At 41.0% G+C, this 26,141-nt stretch overlaps 6 protein-coding genes across 9 annotated transcripts in view; 3 read left to right on the top strand and 3 right to left on the bottom strand.

Moving 5' to 3' along the window:
• LOC128894197 (uncharacterized) overlaps nt 1-16,969 on the bottom strand; it is a 54,445-nt gene extending 37,476 nt beyond the window's left edge. The window contains exons 1-3 of one of the 4 annotated variants that reach the window (XR_008461478.1): nt 16,647-16,969; nt 15,901-16,098; nt 115-1,684 (exon numbers count right to left, since the gene is read on the bottom strand). Coding sequence is in view for 2 of the 4 variants with exons in the window: in XM_054155766.1 (XP_054011741.1) it covers nt 1,553-1,684; nt 15,901-16,053 (285 nt within the window). In the remaining 2 variants the exon portion in view is untranslated. Of the gene's footprint in view, nt 1-114; nt 1,685-15,493; nt 15,581-15,900; nt 16,099-16,172; nt 16,553-16,646 lie in introns of those variants that run through there. The other 3 variants (XR_008461479.1, XM_054155766.1, XM_054155767.1) reach the window with 3 other exon arrangements.
• A 79-nt stretch (nt 16,970-17,048) lies between these two features.
• Nucleotides 17,049-18,520, top strand: LOC128894196 (40S ribosomal protein S11). Its single transcript, XM_054155765.1, has 5 exons — nt 17,049-17,162; nt 17,450-17,575; nt 17,666-17,871; nt 18,060-18,205; nt 18,382-18,520. Exons 1-4 carry the CDS (start codon nt 17,151-17,153, stop codon nt 18,181-18,183), a joined length of 468 nt encoding a protein of 155 aa, XP_054011740.1. The 5' UTR covers nt 17,049-17,150; the 3' UTR covers nt 18,184-18,205; nt 18,382-18,520.
• A 114-nt stretch (nt 18,521-18,634) lies between these two features.
• On the bottom strand, nt 18,635-20,501 carry LOC128894195 (lysM and putative peptidoglycan-binding domain-containing protein 3). The gene is made up of 2 exons (XM_054155764.1): nt 20,360-20,501; nt 18,635-20,193 (listed from the first exon to the last, which is right to left on the bottom strand). The coding sequence occupies exon 2, from the start codon at nt 20,187-20,189 to the stop codon at nt 19,446-19,448; it is 744 nt and encodes a 247-aa protein (XP_054011739.1). The 5' UTR covers nt 20,190-20,193; nt 20,360-20,501; the 3' UTR covers nt 18,635-19,445.
• Nucleotides 20,502-20,622: 121 nt separating this feature from the next.
• On the top strand, nt 20,623-21,227 carry LOC128894198 (cytochrome c oxidase assembly factor 5). The gene is made up of 3 exons (XM_054155768.1): nt 20,623-20,765; nt 20,942-21,043; nt 21,107-21,227. The coding sequence occupies exons 1-3, from the start codon at nt 20,658-20,660 to the stop codon at nt 21,146-21,148; spliced, it is 252 nt and encodes an 83-aa protein (XP_054011743.1). The 5' UTR covers nt 20,623-20,657; the 3' UTR covers nt 21,149-21,227.
• A 440-nt stretch (nt 21,228-21,667) lies between these two features.
• LOC128894194 (uroporphyrinogen-III synthase) lies at nt 21,668-22,805 on the top strand. Its single transcript, XM_054155762.1, has 2 exons — nt 21,668-22,093; nt 22,192-22,805. Exons 1-2 carry the CDS (start codon nt 21,886-21,888, stop codon nt 22,803-22,805), a joined length of 822 nt encoding a protein of 273 aa, XP_054011737.1. The 5' UTR covers nt 21,668-21,885.
• Nucleotides 22,806-23,076: 271 nt separating this feature from the next.
• LOC128894193 (tyrosine-protein phosphatase non-receptor type 14) lies at nt 23,077-26,037 on the bottom strand. The gene is made up of 7 exons (XM_054155761.1): nt 25,465-26,037; nt 24,802-25,168; nt 24,560-24,728; nt 24,315-24,476; nt 24,166-24,254; nt 23,897-24,098; nt 23,077-23,828 (listed from the first exon to the last, which is right to left on the bottom strand). The coding sequence occupies exons 2-7, from the start codon at nt 25,149-25,151 to the stop codon at nt 23,502-23,504; spliced, it is 1,299 nt and encodes a 432-aa protein (XP_054011736.1). The 5' UTR covers nt 25,152-25,168; nt 25,465-26,037; the 3' UTR covers nt 23,077-23,501.
• Between the last annotated feature and the right edge of the window lie 104 nt (nt 26,038-26,141).

The raw sequence follows: 26,141 nt of genomic DNA, 5'->3' as shown, positions 1-26,141 counted from the left end.
AACATAGGCTCAATGAGCTCCAAAAGCGATCGCGAAACACCTCGAAACACTTAAAATCCTTGCAGGACGGGCAGGTTGCCACGAAACGATACCCTTACGAAACATTCCACTCACCTGCCGCCGTTGTACGATCCAGAACGTGGTGGACGACGGTCGCCGTGAGGCACGTCCGCTTGCAAACTAATTTTTGTTTTCCCCACTGGTAACTCCACTGTGGCACTGTATTACTGTATATGGTACTACGTGCACGTATACATATATACGCGGCTATAGGTGTACGCGGCGGACACCGGGCGCGCTCTCGACGAGGGGGAGGCGCAAGGGCGGATATATAATCGACGAAACGAGAAACCACGTCGAACCACCGACAACGTAGAATCGCGTACAAAAGGTAAACGGAGCGATGGTTCACGAGTAAATCGAGCGAGAGTTTTAGTGACGCCTGGCCCTGCTCTGACACAGATCACTGACCAATTCCGCTGGAGGACTGACGCGATACTGACTCGCCGTCGCATCTGGCGAGGAGCGCGACAACCGGCTTCGTAGCTCTCGGCAGTCTTCGAGCAGCCTCGGCCATGCTCGGCTAGCGAACCTGTAACCGCAGACGTTCTCGAGTACCGATCGAGCTCGTGTCCGTGCAAGAGGCACCGCGTTCGTGTGCGTGCGCGGGTACTGGCTACAGTACATATCAAGGTAAGTAACGTTGTACGAAGGTATAGGTACGCCCACGCAATTTAGGCCCCTGACGATAATGAAGAACTCGGCAGTACCTTGCGTGAGCGTGCATTATGGCCGCGTTCGCGCGTTGATACCGTCTCGCGGGAATTTCCCCGCGGGCTGGAGTGTGCGTGCGCAACCCGCGATACGTTTTTCTTTTTTTTTTTTTTATTATTATTAATGTATCGTACTTTCTTTGTTTCGAGATGTAAAAGGTTGGAGTTTCATTAGGAGATGAAGTGTGGTCGAGAGTTTTTGAGAATAAAATTAATTCTGGAGGGCTAGCTTCTACTTAGTTCCTTAATTATCTAAATTGATATGTTAGTTGTTCTAGGCTGTTGATACTAAGAAAGATTCTTATCAGGGTGGAAAAGGTTGTATATAATAAATGCTAGATGGATAAGAACCTATTGTTAGACCCTATTTGGTAGATTACCATTTCGAAAGAATTCAATGACCCTTCCATTGCCCTCACGTGATTAGTATTTCCTTTATGCGTAGGTCCAATCCCATATCGACCTATGTCCCCCATACTTCCTGTATTGAATCAATCAATATGCAGGGTGAACTGCCCAAGGCTGAAACCTGACACTAACCCATTGCTTTCAATGATACGAAAAAACGTTTGAAGGGACAAATATTTGTTCCACGGAGGTAAATATTGTGATACGTAAGATTTTACTTTCCCACTTCCAAGATTCTAATATCGAAATGACAATATAGGCAAATATTTACGAAATCCCAAAGAACTTTTCCTAATTTTTCCAGACTTTTTCGCTCCATTGTTTATTAAATTAATAATTATTACCAGCTTTCAAAATCTGAATGCACTCACTCGGTACACGCAAATCAGGTCCTCCACATCCTCCGCACTCAACGTCCATCTTTCGTCGCCATGGTCTCCTTGTCCTCCCTCGCATCTGATCCTGAGCCGTCCGATGACCAAACTGGCCCCTCGACGATGAAGCTGTAACACCAAAGAAAAGACGCTTCAGTCGCATCGAGCTCCTCCGGGAGACCTCGTTAGAAGGACGACCTAATATCACGGAAGCAAATCGCGGAAAAGGAGTCCAGCGTTCAAGCAGATCAATCGAGCGATCCGGTTAGGTGGCGTTTAGCGATGTTAACGAAACAATTTACTGCTGCGCGCGTTCCCGGCACATTTGCATCGGCCCGCGCCCGTTTAACACGGACAAATTTATGGATTTGATAATAATGAATTCACGTCCGCATTACGTTGCGCATATTACGGAATTACACGACATTACACGACGTACCGACGTTAAATACAATATTCAAGGATATAATAGAACGCGCTAGATCATAGGAGGCCATGGCTACGCCCGTAAAACAGCGAAATAAGGAGTTGACGCGTCTCCGCAAGGGGTAAAACGCTCCGCAACAAAAGTGATCTACCGCGTGTGCCTGTAATTTCACACCTCGCCACTACGAGAGTTTCCCGCTTCGTACGCGCCGCCCCATAAATATTTTCGAAACATCCCCAGCCGTAAACGCGCGAACCTCTCCCTAAGCGTCGTGAAAACGATGTTTGTACAGCGAAGATTCCTCTCGTTAGTTGGCCAACTATTCCTAGAGATCCTTACCGAATATCAGTGTCGTTTAATAAATGGTACGCAAATGACGAGATGAAATTGGATTCCCCAGACTTGGGCAATCTTAATGGCCGATAAATAACTGCAAAATAATCTTCGAGGAACGTCCACGTTCAACGTATCGCGTGTCCCGTCGTAAACCTGAGATTGTCGTCTTTGTTTATTCGCTTTTTGCGATGGAATCGATATTGGGGCGATTTTTTGGAACGAGGAAGGGAAGATAAGGGACGATCGGAAGAACAGGACGGAGGTATCAGTATTCCAAAACCTTTCGTAGGTGGATCAGCTAAGATCCAGACGCGTTGAGTCGGGAGGACTGCGACTCGATGGCGCGTAGAAACTATAGGTATTCGTTACAGGGTATTCCCTATCCCGATTTTTAAGGTAAAAGATTGCCGTATGCAACACATGCTCAAGTGTTCGCCACGCTTCCAAACTCAAAGCTATTACTATAAGAATTCTAACCACCTAAAATTCTCGAGCCAAAGCACTCGCATCTAAGCATAGACATCGACCTACTGTTTGCAATGTCACGATGACATAATCTGCTCTGCCCTGACATCATACTCTCCCTCGGAGGCAAACGCCTCGCTGGCCGCGAGCAAGTCTCGTCGAAGGGCAAGAAAATAGTCCCGACGACGTATTCGAACACGCACGCGTTGCACGGGTGGTTTAATTATAAGTAATCTCGCGTCTTCTCTGAATTTAATGCGCCTAGATCGAAGAAGCAGGGATTTAAGACCGTGTCGCCTCGCCGTTATGAAAAAGCGACATTATGGCTGATGATACGGACACCGCGACGCTTGCTCGGAGTTCCCCGCTTTATAGGGGATAAAAAGAGAGGGATCCACGCGGCACGGCAACACGCTAAACAGTACATTCGCAATCATGAGGGTTGGCGGATATGTAAATGCACGTGAGACACTGATCACGCATACACACCGGGTACCACCATACCGCGAACGTTCGCGTAAATCCTCGCTGTTTTTCCGACCAGGAATAACGAATGACTTCGGAGATTCCGGCGGGTTTGGCTCTCACAATTAAAACGAGAAACCAGCCACGTAGGGGAAATGCATTCGAGAAATACTTCGCTAGTGTAAAGAGGAACTATTGTGCTGGGATGTCGAAGATCTCTGTGGAAACGAAAGGAGAATTTTCCAGGGAGACATTTTTGTCATCTTTCGGGTAAAGTTCTTATCTTTTGTTTGGGGTGGGGGGTGGGGGGGTGTAATTCATCCAAATTAAGGGTTTAATTCTTCATAAACAATTCAAACTCCACAATAGATCCGACATCTCCCATGAATGTTTACTTCCGAACAGGGTTTGAACAGATTCGTAACAATCAATCTCCCAACCAACGAATCTCACTTTTGTCTATTTCCATGCTCCTTGCCTTCCATCCTTTCCATCTTCTATTCTTCATTTTATATCGATGTACTTCAGCTCCGTTGTCGATAAAGTTGAGCTTTACACGCAGCCTCTCCGCGAGCATCTCGAAAGATGATGGAATCCGCTTGGAACGCCAGCAATCATCGAAATCTACCATCGTCGCGGAGCTCGTAATTACCCAATAACGAGTCCATTAAGAGATACCTGTCGACTTATTAACGGGCACGGTAACGAGATCGTAGACCCCTGAAGAATTTAACCTCGGACTTCCGTTCGCGGTTCACACGAATGAAGCATGTCCCCGGCCGAATCAGGCCGAACGTTTCCCTGAGGAGCGCAGGCGATCCGCGTCGGTCGTGAGATAATTATGTAAATGAATTTCGATCGTTAGGGGGGCGTGGACGAGCCTGGGTTCCTCCGTGACACGACCTGACCTCGGCCAGCAGGCTCCCGCCTACCTCATTTTCCCCACAATTTTCGTGCCTGCGTGTAAACACGTCCAACGGTATATTATCGGACGCTTGTGGTACAGCGCACTCTTGCACGACCTTTCGTGAACAATTTGCGCACCCGTTAAGCCTTTGTTCAATTAAAATTCGAAGTTCGATCAAAACTGAAGATTTTTCTTGTAGATAGAACAGAGAAAGAGAAAGAAGGGAACACGAGGGCATGTATAGTTGGGAGATTTCCTTTGATTCGAAAATACTTGAATATGTGATTCAAGAATCGCCGCAACAGCTGTTTTGTTTGCACGTTCGAGGAAACGTGTACGCTGCGCGCCCTCTGACCCTTGTTGACTTCCTATCGCCACGAGTAAGAGGATGATGAGTGGCCTCGCAGTCCCGGAAGTCACGTTAATTTTCACTTTAGCTCGCAAGAGGATTTTTCAGTACCGAGGGATAGTCTTCCCTTAATTATAAACCCAGCGAGTATCATTAGGATATCGCGGCGGAATTAATATGTGGTTGCCGTGGCGATCGGAAGGTCGCCAAGGCGTCCAGCGGGGACCTAACCATAGCCGTGACATTAAGCAATCTCGCGGTATCGCGGGATACGTTTCGTAAAATTGTGGCTCATGAAAATTCAGAGACACCTCGGGACCATTACTGGAACTGCACGACACTTGCCGAGTGCATTAGCGTGAATCGGTCCGCGTCGTTAAAACCACTCGCGAATAAATTACCAGCGTGCCATATCCTATCGTTCGCGAATGAAGTAATTACAACATCCACCTCCTTCCACCGGAATCGGGTAAATATGTCTCTTACTTCTGACGAGATAGGAGGAAGACGCTCGTCGGTCGACTTTTCCTCGAGGGTTTTCGAGTTAGAATCGTATGGAGTCCGACCAAAAATAATTCAAACTGGTTCGAAACAGGATCATTACGGGGAATTACGCACGATATTTTCTACTCATTCGTGGGGAGGGGACTTGTAACGACGAAAAATAACTCATTGGTTTTTGTGAAGGCGAAAGGGAATCGTTACAGAGTTTGGAAAGAATGTATGGAGTGCCTATAGAGTAAAATGTTTCATCAGTTAGGACCACTTATAATTTTCAATGTTTTTCATATTTGAAAATTAGAAGATTATCTCCGAACTCGAACTTGAAGGATCCACGAGGAGAAGGGAAATCCTCGTTTCTAAGGATCGAAATAAGAACGAAAGCAGGGAGAAATTGGTTGACGACGAGACCACCAAGGCTGGCTTAGCACGAGGCACACCTCCGCTCGATCTCGCGGGGATCGTATTTAACGGCATTACGGTCATGAATTATGCATAATTTATCTGAAAGCACGTTGAAAAATAGTTTTGACCCGTAGGGCCAGTGGCGAGAATGGAGCTCGTACGACGCGCACTGCCGATGCTGTCTGCATAGAAAGTGGATGCCCTCGCGTTAAGTGCGAGGGTGCCGGTTGGGACTGGTCCCAACCGCCGATCTACCACTTTAGGCCGTTGTTAGAACCATCCCATTGATTTCGATATCCCGTTACCAGTCAGCGTAGGTCCCAGGCGTGCGTCAGCTTCAGTCCTCGCTATCTCGATCTGTAGCATCGTCATTACCGTAATTACGGTTAATCGCGTTCACAATTTCCTTTGGTACACGCGTGTTTCGTGCTACGCCTTCGTTCGTACCTGTCCTCCACGAACTAATCGAAGGAATCGATATTCGCAGATACTTGGATAACTTGTGGAAAAATTAGTTTTCCTTAGTTTCGGTTGATCCTGTACGAGTAACCTTTGCTACTGGAACTTTTAGGATATTTGCAACCGATAGCGAGAGGCGCGTAGATCGTCGCGTGGAATTGATCGAGGCTCGTCGATACAAAGGAAGATCGGGGCGTGGTCTGATATGGCTCAACCTTAGAATTACGTTCTGCAAATTGGATGACATTTGGTTCCGAGAAACACGCTGTCTGCTGGAGTTTTCGAAGAACCCGTTGCACGATGCTAAAGTGCCTATAGACGGCTATCAACGTACAGTCGAACATAGTTTGTGGTTACACAGGAACATAAAGAGGGTCTGACGAGGACCAATCTTGGAATTATAATTTGCACAGAAATTCGATTCAAAGAACACGTCTTCATTTCTGTAGCAGTTTCGAGAAAACTCGTACCGCGACAACCTTTGAAGCTGAAATGCCACCATGGTCCAATCCTGATCCAAACAATTTTTCCTCTGGGGAGACCAGCCGAAATTCGATGACTCCGATAAAATCTACGTCCCCGCGTTATCACCTGCCAGGGGAACTTGGCATCGCTCGCTTCAATGGCTTCCTAACAGTGTACAACGCCACGGAGAAACCTGTTTGTCATGAACCTCGTTCTCTGGATATATTAACAGCGCTCTGTTGCTCGCGAGCAATGCCTCGCACTTAAAGGAAATCGTGTTTCTCGCTGGTTGTATGGCAATATTACGTACGGACAATAAAACTTCCCGTTCCGATGCGTGCCCCGTAATCGTTGTTCCTTTCAAATTTAATAGAGTTTACGGCCGACTCGCGACCGGCTCCGTGCTTTCATGTAAATTAATTACGTCAACTTTCTCTGATTGCTCGTGCCGTCGACCGCGGCGTATGTCTATGGTTGTCGATTTTTCTCTGGTCACCGTCCGTAATTGGTCGCATGCGTAGGTTTCAGCGATTGTTCTGCAGAGGTCACCTCGACATTTTCCATTGTGATAAAAAATAATATTTATCCACGTAAGCAAGGTTTACCTTTCATTTACATTGGAATAATTTTAGAGATTTTTGATTCCTGTCTTATTCTTCTTCGAGCCAGCAAGGAGTACACAACCTGAACAGTTGGTAACGTTTTCGTAACTCGTTCTATAAACAACCTTCCCAGGCCGGGAAGATTAATCAAGGTACTCGAAGGATTCGTCTATCCAAGCCGACATCATTGGCTGTCTATCGCATCGCAAGGAGAAACAAAACCATCAGTGACAGAGATATTTCCGGCGGGGTTCGATCGTAGGCTCGATCCGCACGACGACGTCGTTTGTCACGTTATATCGAGCGTTTTTCTCTAGTTTTTCAAACGCCATCGCTTCCAGAGGCCCGTTATTGCTGACACTCCTACTGACCGGCCACGCCGGCAGTCAACGGATCCAGTCTCGCATAATTTTCCAACCGGAGATGTATGAATGTTACCCGACGACGTCCGCCGGGTCAAAGCACGGCGTTCCCATTGGCTCCCATGGGTTGGAGAGGACGGAGCCTGGCTAGGCTTTAACGAATGCGTCTGATACACAATCTGCTCCGGGTTAAACCCCTGGTGGAGTTGCATTAAACCCTGAGGGTAATGTATGACCCTGAGGGAAACGTCCTTAACACTGGTGGGGACTGGAGGTGGAGACTCGAAGGTATTAAGTCTTCTAAACGCTGTTGTACCACTTGGAATGGAGCTTCTGAGATCCTCAGAATTTTTGAAAATCTTGAAACCTCTGAGATCCTCAGAAGTCTCCAGACCACCTCGAAATCTTTGAAACCCCTCAGAGTCCCCCAGCAACAATGAAAACTCTATCAATAAAAGCCTTTGCAACTCCTGCGACCCCTCCAACCGCCTTAAATAGCAAGCATCCTCGAAGATAACCAGGACTCGTCGTGTTGAACGAAACCTTAACACGGACACGTGTCGAACAGCTTATTGGAGTAGTATAAATGTGGCCCCTGTTCCGCAGAAAGTAGCCAAAGTCATTAGCATTGGCCGCGCGCGTTCTAACAGCGGGTCGTCAGGACGGCAAACAAAATTATTCTGTCGATTCTCGAGGTTTCGCGCGAACACCGCGCGCGGATATGATAAATGACGATCTCGTCGTTTTGCACGACCCTTCAGGACGACTCTATCCGCTGTCACTAACGAGCTGTCGCGCGTTGAATTCCACGCTACCGGTGACGCACGCAACGCCAGGCAGATCTGTATCTGATATTTATTTATGCGAATAGCTGGCCCCGGTACAAATTAAACGGATGCGCGCCGCGCGAACTTCCAGCATCCATCACGCCCGTTCTTGCTCGCCTCTTTGCCGAGCTTATTTCTCTCTGACGCGTGTCTTGGGACTCTAATCGACTTCGTTGGGCGAATCACGTTCAGAATCTTGTAATATATTTATTATTGATAGCGATAATCTCCAGAGTCGAAGAAACTGAAAAATGTGTGCGAAACCTGTGCCGGATGATAAAAATAGGTATAATTGAAACGCCGCGGCAAATTTCACCGACGTCCCCTGCTTCCGTTACATCCAATACACAAATCACGAAAGAGCCACGGTTCGCGTAACGAGGAACCCTGTATTCCCACCAATTAGTTCCCGATAACTAACCGTTCATCGGTTTTTGCGATCGGAAATCACGTCGGGTTGTCTAGCGGCGATCGACCGCCCCGTAAAAAACGCGAATTAATCGTAATCCCCCCCCCCCCCCCCCCCGCCACAAATCATCCTTAGAGTCGCAGGAGATACGAGAGGCGTACGCAAGAAACGCCCTGTGTATACACCAGGAAGGGGGGAGTAATTACTTAAAAACCCTTTAGCAAGTGTTAATTTCATATCCAGCCGGGGGGGTAATCTGCCGAGTAACCACGTCTAAGTAACTCCGCCAGGAAAACTTATGCTCAATGGTATTTCGATATCTCACGAGCAGATAGAGGGAAGGAAGGCGGCAGGGGGATCGAGGAGAAGGCTTGTAAAAATCATCGTCGTTAGGTCATCGACGTCCCATCAATTCCTCCTCGTTCCCTCCTCGCAAAGCAGACACCATATTGTTGCTGTTCCCGGTTCGCCTGTAATTACTAATTACAGGCCCTCGACAGAAGTCACGGCTCCGGAAGCGACCGGACCGCCATGACTCGTACCCACCCTCTCTGCCTCTTCTACTCCTCCTCGTCCACCCCTGTGCTCGGTGCCGGGGCCATCCAACCTCTAACATTTAATAACCTCCGTAGAATTGTCTAATACAGCCGAGTCATTGATTGGCAGAAGGTAGGAGCCGGTTACCTGGCTGCACCAGAAGCTCCGCCGTACGGGTGCCAACGACGAAGATTAAATTCCGCGGTACGCCCCGTTTGCGAAGACGTTGGACAGAGGAAAGATGCGAAACTGGAGGCTAACGAGCAGATATACAGGGGGAATATAAACAGGATAAACACACAGGGTGAGGTGATTAAAACAGCTCGCCTGAATAATTTGCTTACTTTCAGCAATAGAAGAAAAAGCGTCGGACAAGAGTTGTTTGATTTCGAGGGGCACGTAACGTGATGTCGATAACTTTTTTATCGGTGGAAGCGTGGAGGAGATGCGAGGGTCAGGTCTGTTTTTTTAAATAGAATGATGTATAATATACAGGGCGTCACAGAATTAGCGTGAGAATCAGAAACGGGGGGATAGCTGAGACGATTCTGAACCACGATTTCCTTTGCAAAAATGTCGAATGGTGCTTTAATATTATTCCTTAACACGAATGGCTATCCATTATGACTCAAACCTCAAAGACACGTCACTCCAAAAGAAAAACAACATAAATTCTAATCAAAACAGTCATTCGATCCCACTCCAAGCCACGTCTCGAGACCTCACACTTAGGCATCGAGCCATCGCCACTTTGCATCATGGTTCCCCAGGTGTGTACCACCGGCTTCTCACCACGCATCGATGAACCGATTGAATCGTTTTACGCTAAACACGATACTACGAATATACGGGTCGTCCCGATACAGAAAATAGTTCTCGTAAAAACTCGAAAGGGTTGCTCGATACCCACGGAGCCCCCTCTGCCCCTATCCCTCCCCCCTTGGAACAACTTCGAGCGGCACGTAATTGCTTTTATCAGATTCAGGGACAAAAAGTGCGCCCCGTAACCGGCGCAAAATTATACGAATACAATGTTTTGCCGTGGGTTTCCTCGCTTTCATTTTTTCCTCTGACCGCCTTCCGCGTCCGAGCGCCGCAACAAGAACGGGCCCGTCGTATCTTATCGATACAGCGCCGCGAACACATCCAGCGCAAGAAGATCGATCGCTGAATAGCCGAGCAAAATGACTGAATGAATAACGGAGCAGCGAGGAGCGTGAAGAAGATAATTGAATGAGAAACGCGGATTTTTACCGGTCGTTCACGGTCGCGGATGTTGCGCGTCGATCAGACAAGATGAAAGCACCACAGGCTTGTCGACATCGACCGATCATCCTTTTTTTTTTTTTTATCTTCTCTTATCCTTATCTCGTCATGGACCAGGCGCGCCGTGATACGATTCTGATACGTTACCAGAGGCTTTCCCGACACCTTCCGCTCGATTTATATAACGTCGCTACTCTGCATAGAGCGGTTTTACTTTCCGTTTTATCCCTGCCTCGTTACGCGCGCTGCTGGCAATCGAATCGAGACGCTTTCGCCTTCGACTACCTAACCGAAAGCACCCGAGACGTTGAGCGATTCGCGTGTCGTTGTTGCTATGAATACGAGGAGAGCGGTGATAGGATCGATCTAATTGCGTGCTCATTAATGCAGGGACGTGTCAATCGGCTATCAAACAGGTATCGACATATGTAGGCACTGGCGATGGTAATAATACGCGGGACTTCCTGGATTTGCCACTAGGGGATGACTGATCGATGCCTTTCTCGCGAATACTTTATCTCGTTTTGTTTCTTGATACGTAGTAAAGTGATACTTGAAATATTGCGATTTAAAAGAGAGAGATCGAAACTTGGACTAACTGACCCCAGAATCGGAACGATCGCCAATGCAAAGATCGTTGAGTAACACAGGGAATGGTGTGAATCGGGCTTTAATCGACGCGCACGCGCACGGATTCCAGATCGATGTCGTGGCTACCGTCGACTTCTGTTTTCTGACCTACGGCGAAATCGAAATTACCTATTATTACCTATTTGTTCTACTTACTTCGTTAACGCGAGATTACACACTGCGCCCCGTAAATCTTCCTTCGACGCTGAATCTCGCGATCCGCGGCTGCGCTACATATACCGATCACAGTAAACGCAAAATATTTCAACCACATAGCGTTTCAGTTGCACGTACAGCGTAAGTAAAGTTATTGCCATTGTACCCTATTTTCGTAGAGAAAATTTCCTAAGGACGTGTTCGACATCTTGGGTAAGGAAACTGCCTGGAATTCGAATTGAAGGTTCGAATTCATCCAGTATACGACTATTCTGCACACTACTCTAAGTTTACGGTAACAACTATGCAAAGCAATGCTACTTAAATCGATCCTATTTTCTATCAAACGTCCTATCAAAACCTCCAATTCTGGGCCCATGAAGGCCAATGACACCTGTCCGTGGCCAAACTGCTAATTATCGAAAAGACTGATCATCCACCCTCTCCATTAAACGTGAAACGATTCACGCTAACGTAGAAATTAGAAACGGATGAAATACGGATCGTTAAAGTTGGAGGCGTTTACTTCCACTAGGCAGCGGCATTCGATATCATTCGAAGCGGCGCGGCGGCTTTCGCGCGATAGTTTGTTGCGCGAACGCAATCGACGAGACCAAGTCCGCGGACTTATTTAATTAAGTTCGCTTACGTGATGCCGACTCCGAGCGAGAATTTCGCGCCGGTTCGACGGAAAGCACGCAATTGCTCCCTTCCTGAACGAGAAAAACGACCCTGCGCGGAGATCTAATCAGTGTCTTTAAGTTCAAAACGATCCATGCTAAATGGGGTTTATGGGACTACTTGTAGATTACGGACGATTGCTGGTCGTTGAACGAGGAAAAATACGAAATGGAAGGGAATTGATTACCAGTTGGCAATTGGAAGTGCTTGGATGGCTAACCTCTTTGAAAGTTGTGCACATTGTTGGGGAGGATTTGGATCGTAGATAGCGTGCAACAATCTGTACACTTGAGTGGATTGATACCTGGTGTGGTTAGATTATCTGCGTCTTAGATTCTCTTTATGAGGGTTAAAGCTACTCTCTGTATACGTTTGAGGTATTAAGATCGAGTCAAAGGTATTAGATCTGGAGCCATGTGTCAAACTCTGTATGAACTGGAGTTGATAATACAATGAACGAGAGAATGAGAATTGGTAATCCGTGAAAACGATAGTTAATAATACATTATATCTAAGCCCTGTATGAAGTAATAGCCCTAAACCTAACTTAGGTAGTCCACCTGTGAGGATATCCTCACTCCTAGACACCTCAGTCACAATTTAACGCGTCGACAGCCTTATTTCTTCAAAATCCAATCAATCAAAGCCTCGACCAAGGTTAATATTTGCAAACCACGATGCTATATCGTCATCTTCCCAAGAAATCGTCTACGGAACGCCTTGACTCCCGGGTCAACGTCGATGTATCATCCGAAATATTTGACGAGACTTCCTGCTCGCGTCAGCCACGATTTGCATGCCAGTGCCCCGAAGGGACGTTCGTCTTTCACGAAGTTTGGGCAACATCCAACATCGTATTTAGAGATGCTGTAACGCTCCGGAGAACTGCATTACGACACGTTGCGCAATGTTTGCTAAACATCCGTAAACAAACTCGTGGAGGACTCTCGAGAACTTTGCAACGCGATCACAGCAATATCTGCGTTACTCGGCGCTATTCCGAAGGCAAACCAAGGACTCTCAAGTTTGACCTACCCCGTTATTCAAATAGTGGGTTGTCCAGAAAGTTCGTGCTAATTTTTAAGAAAAATTCAAAGGCACATTTGAATTTTGATATATATTTATTGAATTATGTAAATACCATTTTGTTCCACGACCTTTCTACCTTTTAAGGGCTGCACCCATGTTAATTGTTTTTAACCATTTCAATATAAACAGACGTGTACCATCTACCAAAAATCGGCACGGACTTTCCAGACAAATTAATGAATAAATAAAAGAATTGTTTTATGTACTTTGAGAGTACACTTATTAAGCCCAACACGTTTCATATCGATATCCATAACAATAAATTCTTAAAAAAATGTACAAGAACAGGCTTTTCTTGAGCATCTTAACCAGAATGATCCCTTAAATGCCCCAGCAGCTAATTAGACGCTTCCAGCCTGACGATCGTCCTCCAGAAAAGAAGGAAGAAAAACCTGCGGATTAATTTCCAAACGATTCAATTAATTTCCCCGTAACGATGACAAGCTCGTTCGCCAATTGGCAAATGATTCGCAATTACACCATTCTGAACTCGACGATAATAAAATGGAGGGCGCGACGACAAGTAGCGACGCCTTAGATGCGAAAAGTAACATGTGAGACGATCAGGTAGGGCTCCGGCAAGTTGTCGACGTTGCAAGAAATCTAATTATGATTGGCCACGCTCCGGTTGGAATATAATAATACCCGACCGACAGATACAGTAAACATAATTTCACGCTCGCACGGTGAAAGTAATTTGGCGCTCAATGAAAGATGAAATTTCAATTGCGGCTAATTGCGCGACCGTGCCACCAACGGGACACCGTTCTTCCTGTTCGCGTGAATCGAGAAGCGATGCCAATGACGGATTCAAGTTGCGCGATACAGAGGATCGTTAATTGCTGTGCCATAATATCACTTATCGCTCGGGGGTGAATCACTGTTGTCGATGACGTCGATTTATTGCGTTCATTGCCGACTTGGATTCAATTTGATGTTCACATTCATTTGGAACCATAGAAGACCTTATTGTTCAAACATTAGGACGTTCGAAAGCCTTATATAACATCCAAACATTCTCTTGACCTACCAATAGTCCTCTCAAAATACAAATTCCGTATACAATATTCCATGTTCATTCTTTACGAGCTCTCGACTGTCTTGAACCTCCTTGTGTTACAAATGCAATATTTCACGTTTATTCGTTAATATATCTCTTAACGTAGAGCTAGAGCTCTCGACGCATCCCTCCAGTGATCACTCAAGGTACCACTACCCGCTCCAAATGCTTTTGCTTCCTCTGATAGCGAAAAAAGGTAGCAAGAAATAGAAGAGACTAGGCTCTCGATGGAAGTTAAAAATGGCAGGTAACGACGCTTTGTTGGGAGGACTGGCGACTGGGATTTGCATTCGATGGAGACAGGAGTGATGAAAACGCTTAGGTGAATGTGTTTCAGCGCACGTGCGTGGAGAAGAAAGCGATACGAGGGAAGCTCGTGCACGGAATAATCCATGCATTGTCTACGGATAATGTTATTACCGTGTGCAAATAAACGTAACTAATTGTTAAGTGAGAGAGTATAAATAGGCCATAGGTACACGCTTCTGTGTCGATAGTATGTAATCAATGGAAATTATTGTGTGACAGAATTGGTAGCTAAAAACTCGCTAAAATATCATCTAATTTTCAGAAGCATGCAATGCCCACGACAAATCGAACATCATGTATACGAAGCAATTTGTACGACCATGGTCTCTAGCACCTTATTAACGCTACCAGGAAAAAAACACCCGGAAATCGGAATTGCGGGCTCGTACACCCATTATCGCGTTAGACGTCGCGTCGTTTACCATTGTGGGAATCGATTGGAAATGCAGTCTTTACTTAAGTTCTCTGCATATTGTCACGCTTTCGTTCGTCGGTTACACCTTAGTCACTTCCACGAGCAGCGGTGAACGGGAAACCGCAATGAAACAAATTTTCCATTGCAGTCTCAATCTCGTTGTTCAGTTCCGTAGAAATCGATGGGTATCTTACGAGTTCCTCGTTACGGACTCAAACTATCGTAGCCAACCTACCAAACTGGAACATCCAGTACTCAAGAATCATTCGAAACCTTCAATTCGTCGGAAATGAAGAATAAACAAGAGATTATTCGAATATAATTCGAAATAAAATTCATTTGCAGTATTTAAATACTTAAATTACGTTTTTAAATAATCAGTTAAAAATAATGAGAATTAGATCTAAGAATAATGGTAATCGTTTAAAAATGTAATTAATTAAATGAAATCATTATTTAACAATGTAATTTAAAAATTAAAGTACTGAAAACGATCTTTAAACAATTATATAAAAATACAAGTTTCGTTATAAACACAGAAGTCTAATACTTTGATTTTGCAAAAAAATATTGTCTGATTGTAAAGGCGGCTAGAGTCGTGCACCCCTTGCACCCTTAACGTAACTCGTCCCTGAGCGATATATCCGCGATCTTCGACAACGCTGTGCGCGATCATCGCGACCCACACAGCGTAATAAGATTCGACGTGCTTCTAACGAGAAAATACGTCGAATGTAGTTACACGGAATTTTAACGCGTGCCGATTACATCTGAGGAAGATCCTCGTTAGGAACAGTTATCGACCGGTATACATACGGGCGTAATTTATAACCAAATATCCGAAGACTTTATAGATCCTGGAAGTAGTTGGATCGCCGTAGAAAATGTCTGCGGGCATCTCCGACTCTGACTCGTTCCCGCAGTTAGCACAATAATAATTCGCTCGGTAATTAATTCATGGGATCTCGGTATCGTTCAACGTGAAAGATAACGTACGATTAAAGGAACATTCGAAGCTAATAATTACGTATTCGTGGAGTGAAATCGCTAATAAAATTGTATTTTCACGTTTACGTTATGTTTTAGTTAAGACCTCGACAGAAGTCGAGTTTGTTTTGTTTATTTTCTGAGACTTAACGATGCTGCCATCTCACGGTGAAAAATTCAAATGAGGTTGTGGGTAAGTCCACGAAAAAGGGTTTAAATTCTAAACATTGACTTACCATCGTTGGCTCATTTATCATTGTTGGTAACGAGTGGCGTGAGATTGCAACGCCACTAGTGGTTGAAATTAAAACTAAGTATGATGATGATGGTAAGATGGTTGAATTCTTGATTGTTCTGGAAACTCGATTTGACTGAAATGGCTGATCCATGTCGTCTCCATGATCACAATCTTTTCTTTCTTAATGTAACTGTTCCTAAACAGAGAAAAAACGAGATAAAAATTTACAATGCATTCAGATGAAAAAATTCAATGTTAATTGAGACTCACAGGAAAATATATTTAAAGAATGAACATTTGGCCTTCGATTTATAATCAACCCTAGATTAATACAATTAATTTCTGAAAGAGAAACGAATGAAATCTAACTGGTTAACAATGGAGTCGAAGGAAACGTCCTTTTTTGTCAATGTGACTGTACTTTTCAGATACTTTGAAGACGAATAACTTAATATAATTTCTGGATGACATCTATATAGAACGCTAGAGAAAAATTGTCGTCCTCTCTGCTATGTAACTCGAAGTAACACGCAAACGAAAGTAATTCAATTTATAGAAGAATAGCCTTCATTGTCACAGAGTGGAGAACGTAAGAAGAAACCGATATGCTACTCTTTACGATGTTAATGGAATTTACAGCAAAAATGAACTATTACTAGATGAAGGTACAGATTGGGAGTAAACGAGAATAGTTAACGAGAATAATACGACCAATTTAGGTATTAATAAGTTGAAAAATCTCACCTCGTTAATCACGAAATTCTTGTCACGTTCTATGACGCCAATTTTCGTAAAACTGACACAGACTGCACATTGGTCAAATTGAACGATGGTGGGGAGACATCCTACTTCTCGTCGAAATTCGTACTTCCGTGATACAAAATAAATATTATTAAACCTCGTATCTCTAACAACATTGTTGATATATATGACCTAGGTTGCCTCAACAAGAAACTGCATGTATGAAATAAATAAATAATAATATTAGATCAACGTTTATTTCCTTAATAATTTATTATTGTATTATGATTCTCGTGTGATCTCTTCGACCACGGTAGTCAAAGTATCATCTAGTCTATGCGTTCGTCTTCCCTTAAACAATACCAACACCTACAAAATTATTTCATTTATTTTATAGACACCGCCCGAATGATATTTCGTTTTTTTATATTGGCTATCCTCAAGATTCGAATACATAGAGTGGCGTGGCCATCTTTCCGGTTTTGATCGCTCTTTCAGTACGGCAAGATGGCTGATCAGGTACGTGTTCAACGCTGATACTGCCAATATGTACAATTTGTTATGTTTAACTTCATCATTTGCCAAATATCGCTATCAACGTGGTTATTTCTCGCGTAACAAACGATAATGGAAAGAAAGAATCCTTTACTTCAGAATATTATAAAAAGGTTGTAACTCGTATCGTAAACGTTGCACGTGGTTATGCCATTCGCATAGTCGATACTTGTTTGTACTGATGGGACGGCGTGTTTCATCGTTGTATAGTAAAATAAATAGTACGCTAATTAATTTTCTCGTTTTTACAGACCGAGCGTGCGTTTCAAAAACAACCCACGATCTTTCTTAACCGTAAGAAAGGTCTGGGTCCCAAGAGGAGGAAGCCTATGAGATACAGCCGCAATGTCGGTCTTGGATTCAAAACACCTCGCGAAGTAAGTGTTCTATTCATTCAAAAGTAATCAATCTAACGTATTCATCGTTCTGAAAAAATATTTAACTTGCACTTTAATGTCGTCTTTCAGGCTCTCGAAGGAACTTACATTGACAAGAAATGTCCCTTTACTGGTAATATTTCCATCAGAGGCCGTATTCTCACTGGTGTTGTGCAAAAAATGAAAATGCAGCGGACCATCGTCATACGTAGGGATTATCTACATTACATCAGAAAGTATAATCGCTTTGAGAAACGTCATCGTAACATGAGTGTCCATCTAAGTCCTTGCTTCAGGTTAGCATTACAATTATTTTATGCTTTACTACACCAAACACTTAAACTATATGATGAGATTAGACGACGGTCTTCTGAAGAACAAAATGAAGTAGTTTTTACGTCTACTGAACAAAAATTTAAATCCTATGTATTTTCATTAAACAGAGGTACGTCTTTATATTTATTATTGCTACTGGTGATTACAGGGATGTGGAGATCGGTGATGTAGTCACTATAGGAGAATGTAGACCACTCAGTAAAACAGTGAGATTTAATGTTTTGAAGGTCTCCAAAGGTACAGGATCAAAAAAGAGCTTTAAAAAGTTCTAAGTTTATAAAAACTTAACCTATGGTGAGTTTTTCCAAATTTTAAATATACACTTGTAATTATGAATGATGAAACCTACGACGGTCTTCTGAATTTATTAAAATGAATGACATATCGTATTCTGAACATAATTTGTGAATCATTTATACATGTCTATAGCGTAAGAACCTATTCCTATATTTGCATTTTATTTATTACAGGAGAATTTGGTTTTGTAAATTGGAAAAAAAAGGCATGAAACATCAGGTTGACAGAAGTTATGAGAAATATGAATTACCATCTTCATTTGTAACTTATGAAATTTAAAAATAAATAAATAAAAAATATTTGTACTCAAAATCCTTTGACTTAAATGTTTATAACCCCTTCACACTCGTATTATTATATGAATAATAAATAGGTAGTAGAGGGTATAGAACAGCTTAATGTTAAAAAATATATTTTTATAGATTTCAACAAGAAAGTTACTATCAAAAGAATAATTTACAGAACTTCAAAAGGCGCTCGATAAATTGCTTATTGTCAAATTTACACTTTTATACTTAGTCAAAATAATAACAATATTAAAGATATAAAATGTATGATTACATCACAAATAGTATATAGTATTAATATGTTTATGCTTAGTGCTGTTAATAGTAGAAAAAGTGTTTATGAAATCTTATTCTCAAGATTTAAAAAGGAATATATACATCCTTTAAAGCTCCTGTACGAAATTCTCACAGATAGCTCAACTGCCAATGGGCATATCTTTGGCAATCCCTGTTTAATAGAATATATTCACACATGCAATAGCATAAACATTCGCGTCTTTTCTAACTAATACTACTGTGTGAAACAGATAATCACAAAGGCACTTTAACTTATATATCATACTATTTAACATTAGTTTCATTTTGATAAAAACTGAACCTTCTTTACATACTTCTAATTTACGAATATAGTATTTTTAGTTTTTTCAATGAATTCGTATTTAAAGGTAATCTCACTTATTCGAGACAATGTACTCTCCTACAAGGATGAGCAAAATGTATTTAAAAAAATATTCAAATTAAGAATATCTTCTAAGCACTGAATACATATTGCACTTGTACTCAAAAATAACACAACTTTGAATTTCAAAGTCTAGAAATAAGTTGTATAGTTTAATTTTGACTAAAAATATCCTGGGTCATGTATAATGTTACACTATTATTGCAAACCTTGTGAATCTAGCAACATATGTATCATAGTAACAATAACGTATTTTTTAGTTAAAGTATTACTAGTGATTAGTAACTGAGTGACTCTTGGATGAAAATTCGGTTATGTAAAGTATGTATATAATAGGGCCTGCAAAACCTAATAATAATGAAAATCCAAGAAGCTGTGTCCAGGATAACCCACAATCATCTCCAGAGCATTTAAACGTATCTATTAAATGAAAGGTATTCGAAGTGGTTTCTGTTGAAGCAAGTAATTGGTCACATTCTGAGCTAGCAATATCTAATGAATTGTTACTATTATACGATGATAAAGGCTCACACACTGAATTTAATATAATTGTATTAATCTCTGCTGTTGGTAATTCGTTTACAAATGAATTCTTTGCAGAATCTAGTAATGGATCCTTGGTGGTTGTATTTATTGCCTCTTCATCGAGTGATGGTATACTTACTTCACTTCGATCTGCTGGTCCGCTCTGAGTTTGTTCTAAAGTCTCAGTCAGTATAGAGAATGGTTGGATGGGAACTTTTATAATACGCCTAGCATATATTTCGTTCTCTTTATGAATCTTATTAATCCTTTTCAACTCTGATATCGTGCATCTATACCGCAATGCTAAAGCTTGCAAGGTATCCTCTGAATTCAATTGAACATTTATCACTTCCACCTTACGTGGTAATGATTTAACCTTAGTACATGACTGTAGAGGAATGTTATCTTCATTTCCACTGTTCTCATCGTCGGAATATAAAAAGACATAATGCGGGGAACCGTCCCTCTGATTTCCTCGTTGATAAACCATTTGTCTGGAAGAAATTTTAATACACTTTGCAGAATATCATGATGTAACAACTATGAAAAAATATTCAATAATAAAGCAATACAAAGTTTGGTATAAATAATCTTGTGAGTGACACTAAATACGTGACCTATCAAACGTCATTGCTAAGGATAACCACAGCTGTCAATTACCTAGCACTATTTCGTTGTTCGCGAATTTCCTTTATTGTCTATCTCCATTCGCCATCAGCAAACTACATTTAAATTATAAATTACATTTCAAGATGAAAATATTCTCTGTACACTGTGTCGATTTTGAACGTAACGCCACTTCCTTTCACTATCCATATGTATTGGACCTTGCATCAGATACGATTGATAAAGAAGGGTTAGGTTTCCTTCTGTGAAACCACTGAAATACAATAGTGCATCGGCAACATCGATGGTAAGAAAGTTGCGAAAAAAGTTTACATATTAATTACTCTTCAAAATGATGCGATATTCGGAATCAGGCGAAAAATTGAAAGATAAATCGAGATGTGCTGCACTTCGAGCGGACTTGAAAATGTGTTTGTTAGAAAGTGATTGTTGCAAAATTGTGAGTAATTGCGTTACACTTTCGTACCTATTTTAACGTTTACTCATGATGCCATGATGTTTATAAATCTAAAGTGAATAAGATATACAGTGTTTTATCGGTATATGTATACAGATACAGCTTTGAATGAGATTCTTTGATACAATGTACTTCATCACATAAATATTTTATTTCAGCATAAACGTACACCCAGAGAATGTCTTTTAAAAAAAGATGGAACTGTACCAGAGAATTGCTACCTACTGAAACAAACGTTTTTCGAATGCAAACATTCAATTGTAAGTATTATTAAATGTAGGTGTATGAACATGAATGTAAACATTGGTGCTTCAATGTTTCAGATTGATGGAAGAAGAAGATTTAGAGGGCCCAAAGGTTATTAGTATTATATCATACTTCAATTATATTTCGTGTATTCGAAGTTTCTATTAACTTGTAAATAAATTCTCAGCTATACAGCTATGCAATTTCGATAAATTCGTTCTAGCGATAGAAAGGAAGAACTATTTTACGACAAACTTGGGCGTTTTGTTGCTAGATGGAGTGTCACTACCATGTAAATTACCGACATAATTACATATATAAGCTCGATTGCATAATGTAGATGTCTAGGAATGATTTTATAGCTGAATTATAATTATATGTCCTTTAAGACTACTTTTTAGACACTAAACTCTACCTAAGACAATCGAGAAAAAGATCAAATTGGCGGGAAATTTCGTTCTTATTGTACCATCCCTCTTACAAATAAAGTAAAGCAAGTGTCGAAATGCCATTTGCCAGATTACAATGCAACAATACGACGCCAAAAGAATTTCTTATTACGACTGTACACTGCTCCTACGCGCATGCTCTTTACCCACTCTCTTTCTCGCAGTCCGCCATTTTGTGAACATTCCTGTAGTCCACGGTACGAATTGCTGGTTTGGCGCGTTTTTCGTTCGTCGTTTTCTTTTCAATTTATAAACGAATAGTGTCGTTAATACGTGGATTAAGTGTTTCGAAATTTAATCTGTAGATGCTTTCGTTCTGTACACGCGTTTTGCTTGCAATCTAAAGTTAATTATACGCTACTATCGGTATTTGAACGCGCGGCGATATAGAACTTTTAACGCGCATCATGACGATTAAATTTGCGAATATGGCACCGCGTTACGAAAGAGTGGTATTATGTCGCGGGTTGTCGGAAAAGAATGATTCGCAAGAGGCGTACGTAAAAACATTGAAAACTGCCGGTTACGCGTGCAACTATTTACCCACTTTACGTTTCGAGTTTGTGAATTCACCGGATCTGCGAGCATGTCTCCTTTCGCCGTACTCCTATCATGGTACTAACATTTCTAACGTCCGTTTTCGCTCCAGTTTTCTTAATTGTACTTTCACGAATACCTCCTTCATCCACCGTGTATTAATATTATGTTAATAGGACTCATCCTGACAAGTCGACGTGCAGCGGAGGCGATTGTTCTTGCATCCGAAGAGGACGACAGCATTCTACCGCCCTGGAGCAAATTGCCAGTATATTGTGTAGGGCCAGCAACCGAATCTTTTGCCAAAAGTCACTTAAGTTCTGAGCACTGCTTCGGTAAAGAGGCTGGTAATGCCAAAGAGCTAGCCGAACAAATAGTTGCTTCTGTCACGAAAGGGTCAAAGCCTCTGCTATACCCTTGCAGCGAAATTGGTAGAGAAACAATAGAAAAAACTCTTAATGAAAATGACATACAAGTTAGCAAAATAGTCGTTTACAGAACTTTACCTAGTGAAACCTTAGAACAAGATTTGTTGAAATTTATAGATAATTTGCCTAGAATATTTGTTTTCTTTAGTCCTTCTACCGTGGAACATATAGTAGCTTTATTGAAAAAAAAATCGTATGATATGAGTATGATAAAAGCAGTTGCTATAGGACCTGTGACTAGGCAAGCTTTATTCGATGCTGGCTTAGATAGCTTTGCTACAGCGAGCAAGCCTGATCCGGTGTCTTTATTGGAAGCTATTAGCAATGCTGAGAAATATGAAGTTAATGAGACTGTTGTGTGAAGAATTTGGAGAGATGGTGTGAAAGTGGTTTATTGTTGTAAGTATATGAATCTTGTTAATCCATTAAAATATTTAATTCATTGACATCATGACATAAAAGAATATTTATTGCTAATACAATAATTGTTATTACATTTGCTGTATGGTTTCGATGAAGTAAGATATATTTTATGTTAATGTTTTATCATGTTATCCATGTATTTGCCATATTTAACGATTTTCATAGAATTTATATATGTTTTGGTGGCTTGAATTATTCACTGAGCAGATGTACGAAATTTTTATTTTTGTTACAACAATAAATACATTGTAGTTTCTTAAACATACTGATTAAAAAAATAGGATTAACATGTATTTACAATACAGTACTATGTGAATATAACATAAATTATGACATTGTTCACAATATTAATGAATAATTAAGATATGTTCTTCACAACATACTGAAACATTACCCTTCAGAAGTGGTACATTTATACATTGATTGCATAGAATGGAGAATGAACAGTGTGTAGAGTTGTGCGTGTCAGTCTTTGTTATTAATCTCCACAGAATTTCCTAGTACTTTTTGAAAAAGTGTGTGTGAATGATTGTTGGAGAATACTGCATCTTCAAAGCACTTATAATACTCGATACGACTTTCCTTTTTTGCTCGATACAACCTTGTTTGTTAGTATTTATAATACATTAGAAAATTTAATATCTACTTCGATTAACAACGTTACTGAGAAGGCACGAAAGATCTGCGCCAACGATCGTCGATTGATTAGCATAGTAAGGTTGTGGAGGGTTCCCTCCGTTGTTGTATTTCATTTGGACGGCAGTTTCGTAATCAGGTGCGGGTCTATATGACGGAAGTAAGGCACGTAAGTTATTTATGTCCGTGGACGACACGGACACTACAGGGGGATAGGGTGATGTCGAAAGATCATTGTAACTTGTCCATCGCGTGTGTCCCTCCGTGTTCCTGTTATCTAGGTTTACAGATACTGCATGATCTCCTGAATCGTTTGTGTCGCTATCCTAAAATATAAACGTTTTATTCCACTGTTCCTCAAACTTCACCTTCCCGTGAACCAAATTCTACTTACGAAATATCCGTTAGCCGATCGTTCCAATGGACGAAATTCTTGATGTTGCATGTAAAACGTGTGTTGTGCTATACACAAGCGCCAAACATACTTCGCATTGCGCGATTCGTTAAATATAAACTGTTTTGCATCTTCATTCTCAGCTTGACATTCTATTCTAAATGTCTTCTTGTGATTAATTACGTTACTTATGTCTTTCCATCTAGAATATAGATAGTTTTGCATTTAATTTCTAAACAATATTCTAAAATATTATACGAAGTAACTACCTGCAGAATTGCGTTGTTTGTGTGCTTGGATAAACAATCATAATCCCATTGATGGAAATGCCAAGTATTACTTCGTTATTACCATTGTCCTGTAAATAGATAAACGAAAATTGTTAGTTATGTTATGGACATAGATATTAATAATTTACCTTAGTAGAGAATGTTTCATTTCCATAACCCTCTAACTGCATAACAATAGAAATATACAATTCCTCTGATGCAGCTTGGGTAACACCAATCAGATTCTTGTATTGGCATACAGCAGTATGCAAAAGAGAATCTAAACCTCCAGGATCTGCCTGGATAACGTCCTAATGACAAAAATAAAATAAAAACTGAATTAAACAATCTTAGGTTGTCCTTTTTTTTTTATATACATTTTTTCCCTAATTACCTTAGGAAATAATGTACACTGTTGTAAGCATTCCATAGAGTGTCTTTCAGCATCATAATTACCAAACTCTGCTTGCATAGAATAGCTAGCTAAGAGGGTAGCTTGTCTAGAATTACTATGAAATCTTCCTTCCAGTACATCACTTTTCAATTGAAGGTAATAATGATATCTAAACATAAAGTATTTAAGGATTAATTAAAAATAATAACTCAAGAAGAATTCAAACTGTAGTTCAGCAGTACCTTGTCATTTCATCTTGAAGTAGTTGCACATCTGTTACATAGTACATAACTCTCAAATAGAGACTAAAATTTTTTGCCTCTTTTTCGAGCTGTTTCTTTAATGGTTTGTCTACATCTACCCATCTTGCTGGTGGAGAATCATGTCTAGAAATATAACGCAGGCCAAAGAATTCTGGCTGTCCCAATCCTAAACGTTGTGTAACATTGTCCAAGCATTCTTGACCAAGACTGTCGATGCTTAGTGTACATTCTATGGTAGTGGTATCCAATAGCTCCACACAGATCACATATTGATTCTTGGAAACCACGTTATATTGACGACTTTTCTTCAGGTGAAATTTAAACGGCATCTTAATTATACACTTGACTAAAAATTAATATAAAATTACATAGAACTGTTTATCAGGGTCAACTTTTTTTTGTAAACTTTTGTCACTGGCACACGAACTTTATACTAATTAATTTAACGAAGTAGGGTAATGTAGCAATGGTAAAATAACAGTGTAACAATTAACACACTTTAAAACAATAGAGTGAGGCAGTCACAACAATTTATTGTTATGACAATTGTTCGACGAAAATAGATATTGTATCGTTACGAAGAAACCGAAATATTTCACACCCCATGGTACTTTTACTTTTAATTCAAATATATGTACGTACACGAACTATGTTGTACATTCCACTCTGCCGAGCATGAAAAATGTATTATTTTTCCGGATTAACAAATCGAAAGCATTTCTAACCTCGTTTCTCACGTCATTAAATCTAGTTACAAATTTATGGCACACAGTCTTCCCACTGAGGGTTTAATAAAAATTAAAACTAAAATAAACTTGAAAATAATCGTAGTAAATCTTTATACGAGCTAGATTAATTATTAAATATGCCCAAAGAGACCATAGTAGGATTACAAATGCAATTGAAGTCGGTTTTAATGGAATTCCATAAAATTCGGGTATTTTCTTAAATGTTTTCCAACTAGATTTAATAAATTTTCTTCAATTGCATGGAGTTAATCATTGATACTACATTCTAATAAGGTCATTGTCATTTATCTTATATTTCTGTGCTCTGTTTATGTTATTCTGGAATTAAATAGAAGCATCGAATACAATCAAGTGACACTAGATCAAGTGAACAAAATTCCCTAGATACATCAGTATTAACAAAATTCACTGGACGCATTATGTAGAAGGAGTCGCTGATTTTAAGAAAATTGATTGCATACCATTTAATGCAAATTTTGTTATCGTTCCTTATCTTAAACATAACAAATTTAGCGATAAGTACTGTGACATATACACAGTATACTTGTTAGAAATTTTACGTATTCCCTA

Source organism: Hylaeus anthracinus, unplaced genomic scaffold (assembly GCF_026225885.1).
Source record: "Hylaeus anthracinus isolate JK02 unplaced genomic scaffold, UHH_iyHylAnth1.0_haploid 3, whole genome shotgun sequence".
NCBI classification, from domain to species: Eukaryota; Metazoa; Arthropoda; class Insecta; order Hymenoptera; family Colletidae; genus Hylaeus; species Hylaeus anthracinus.
The sequence above is the reverse complement of the archived record's forward strand: the minus strand, read 5'-3'. Positions and strand labels throughout refer to the sequence as shown.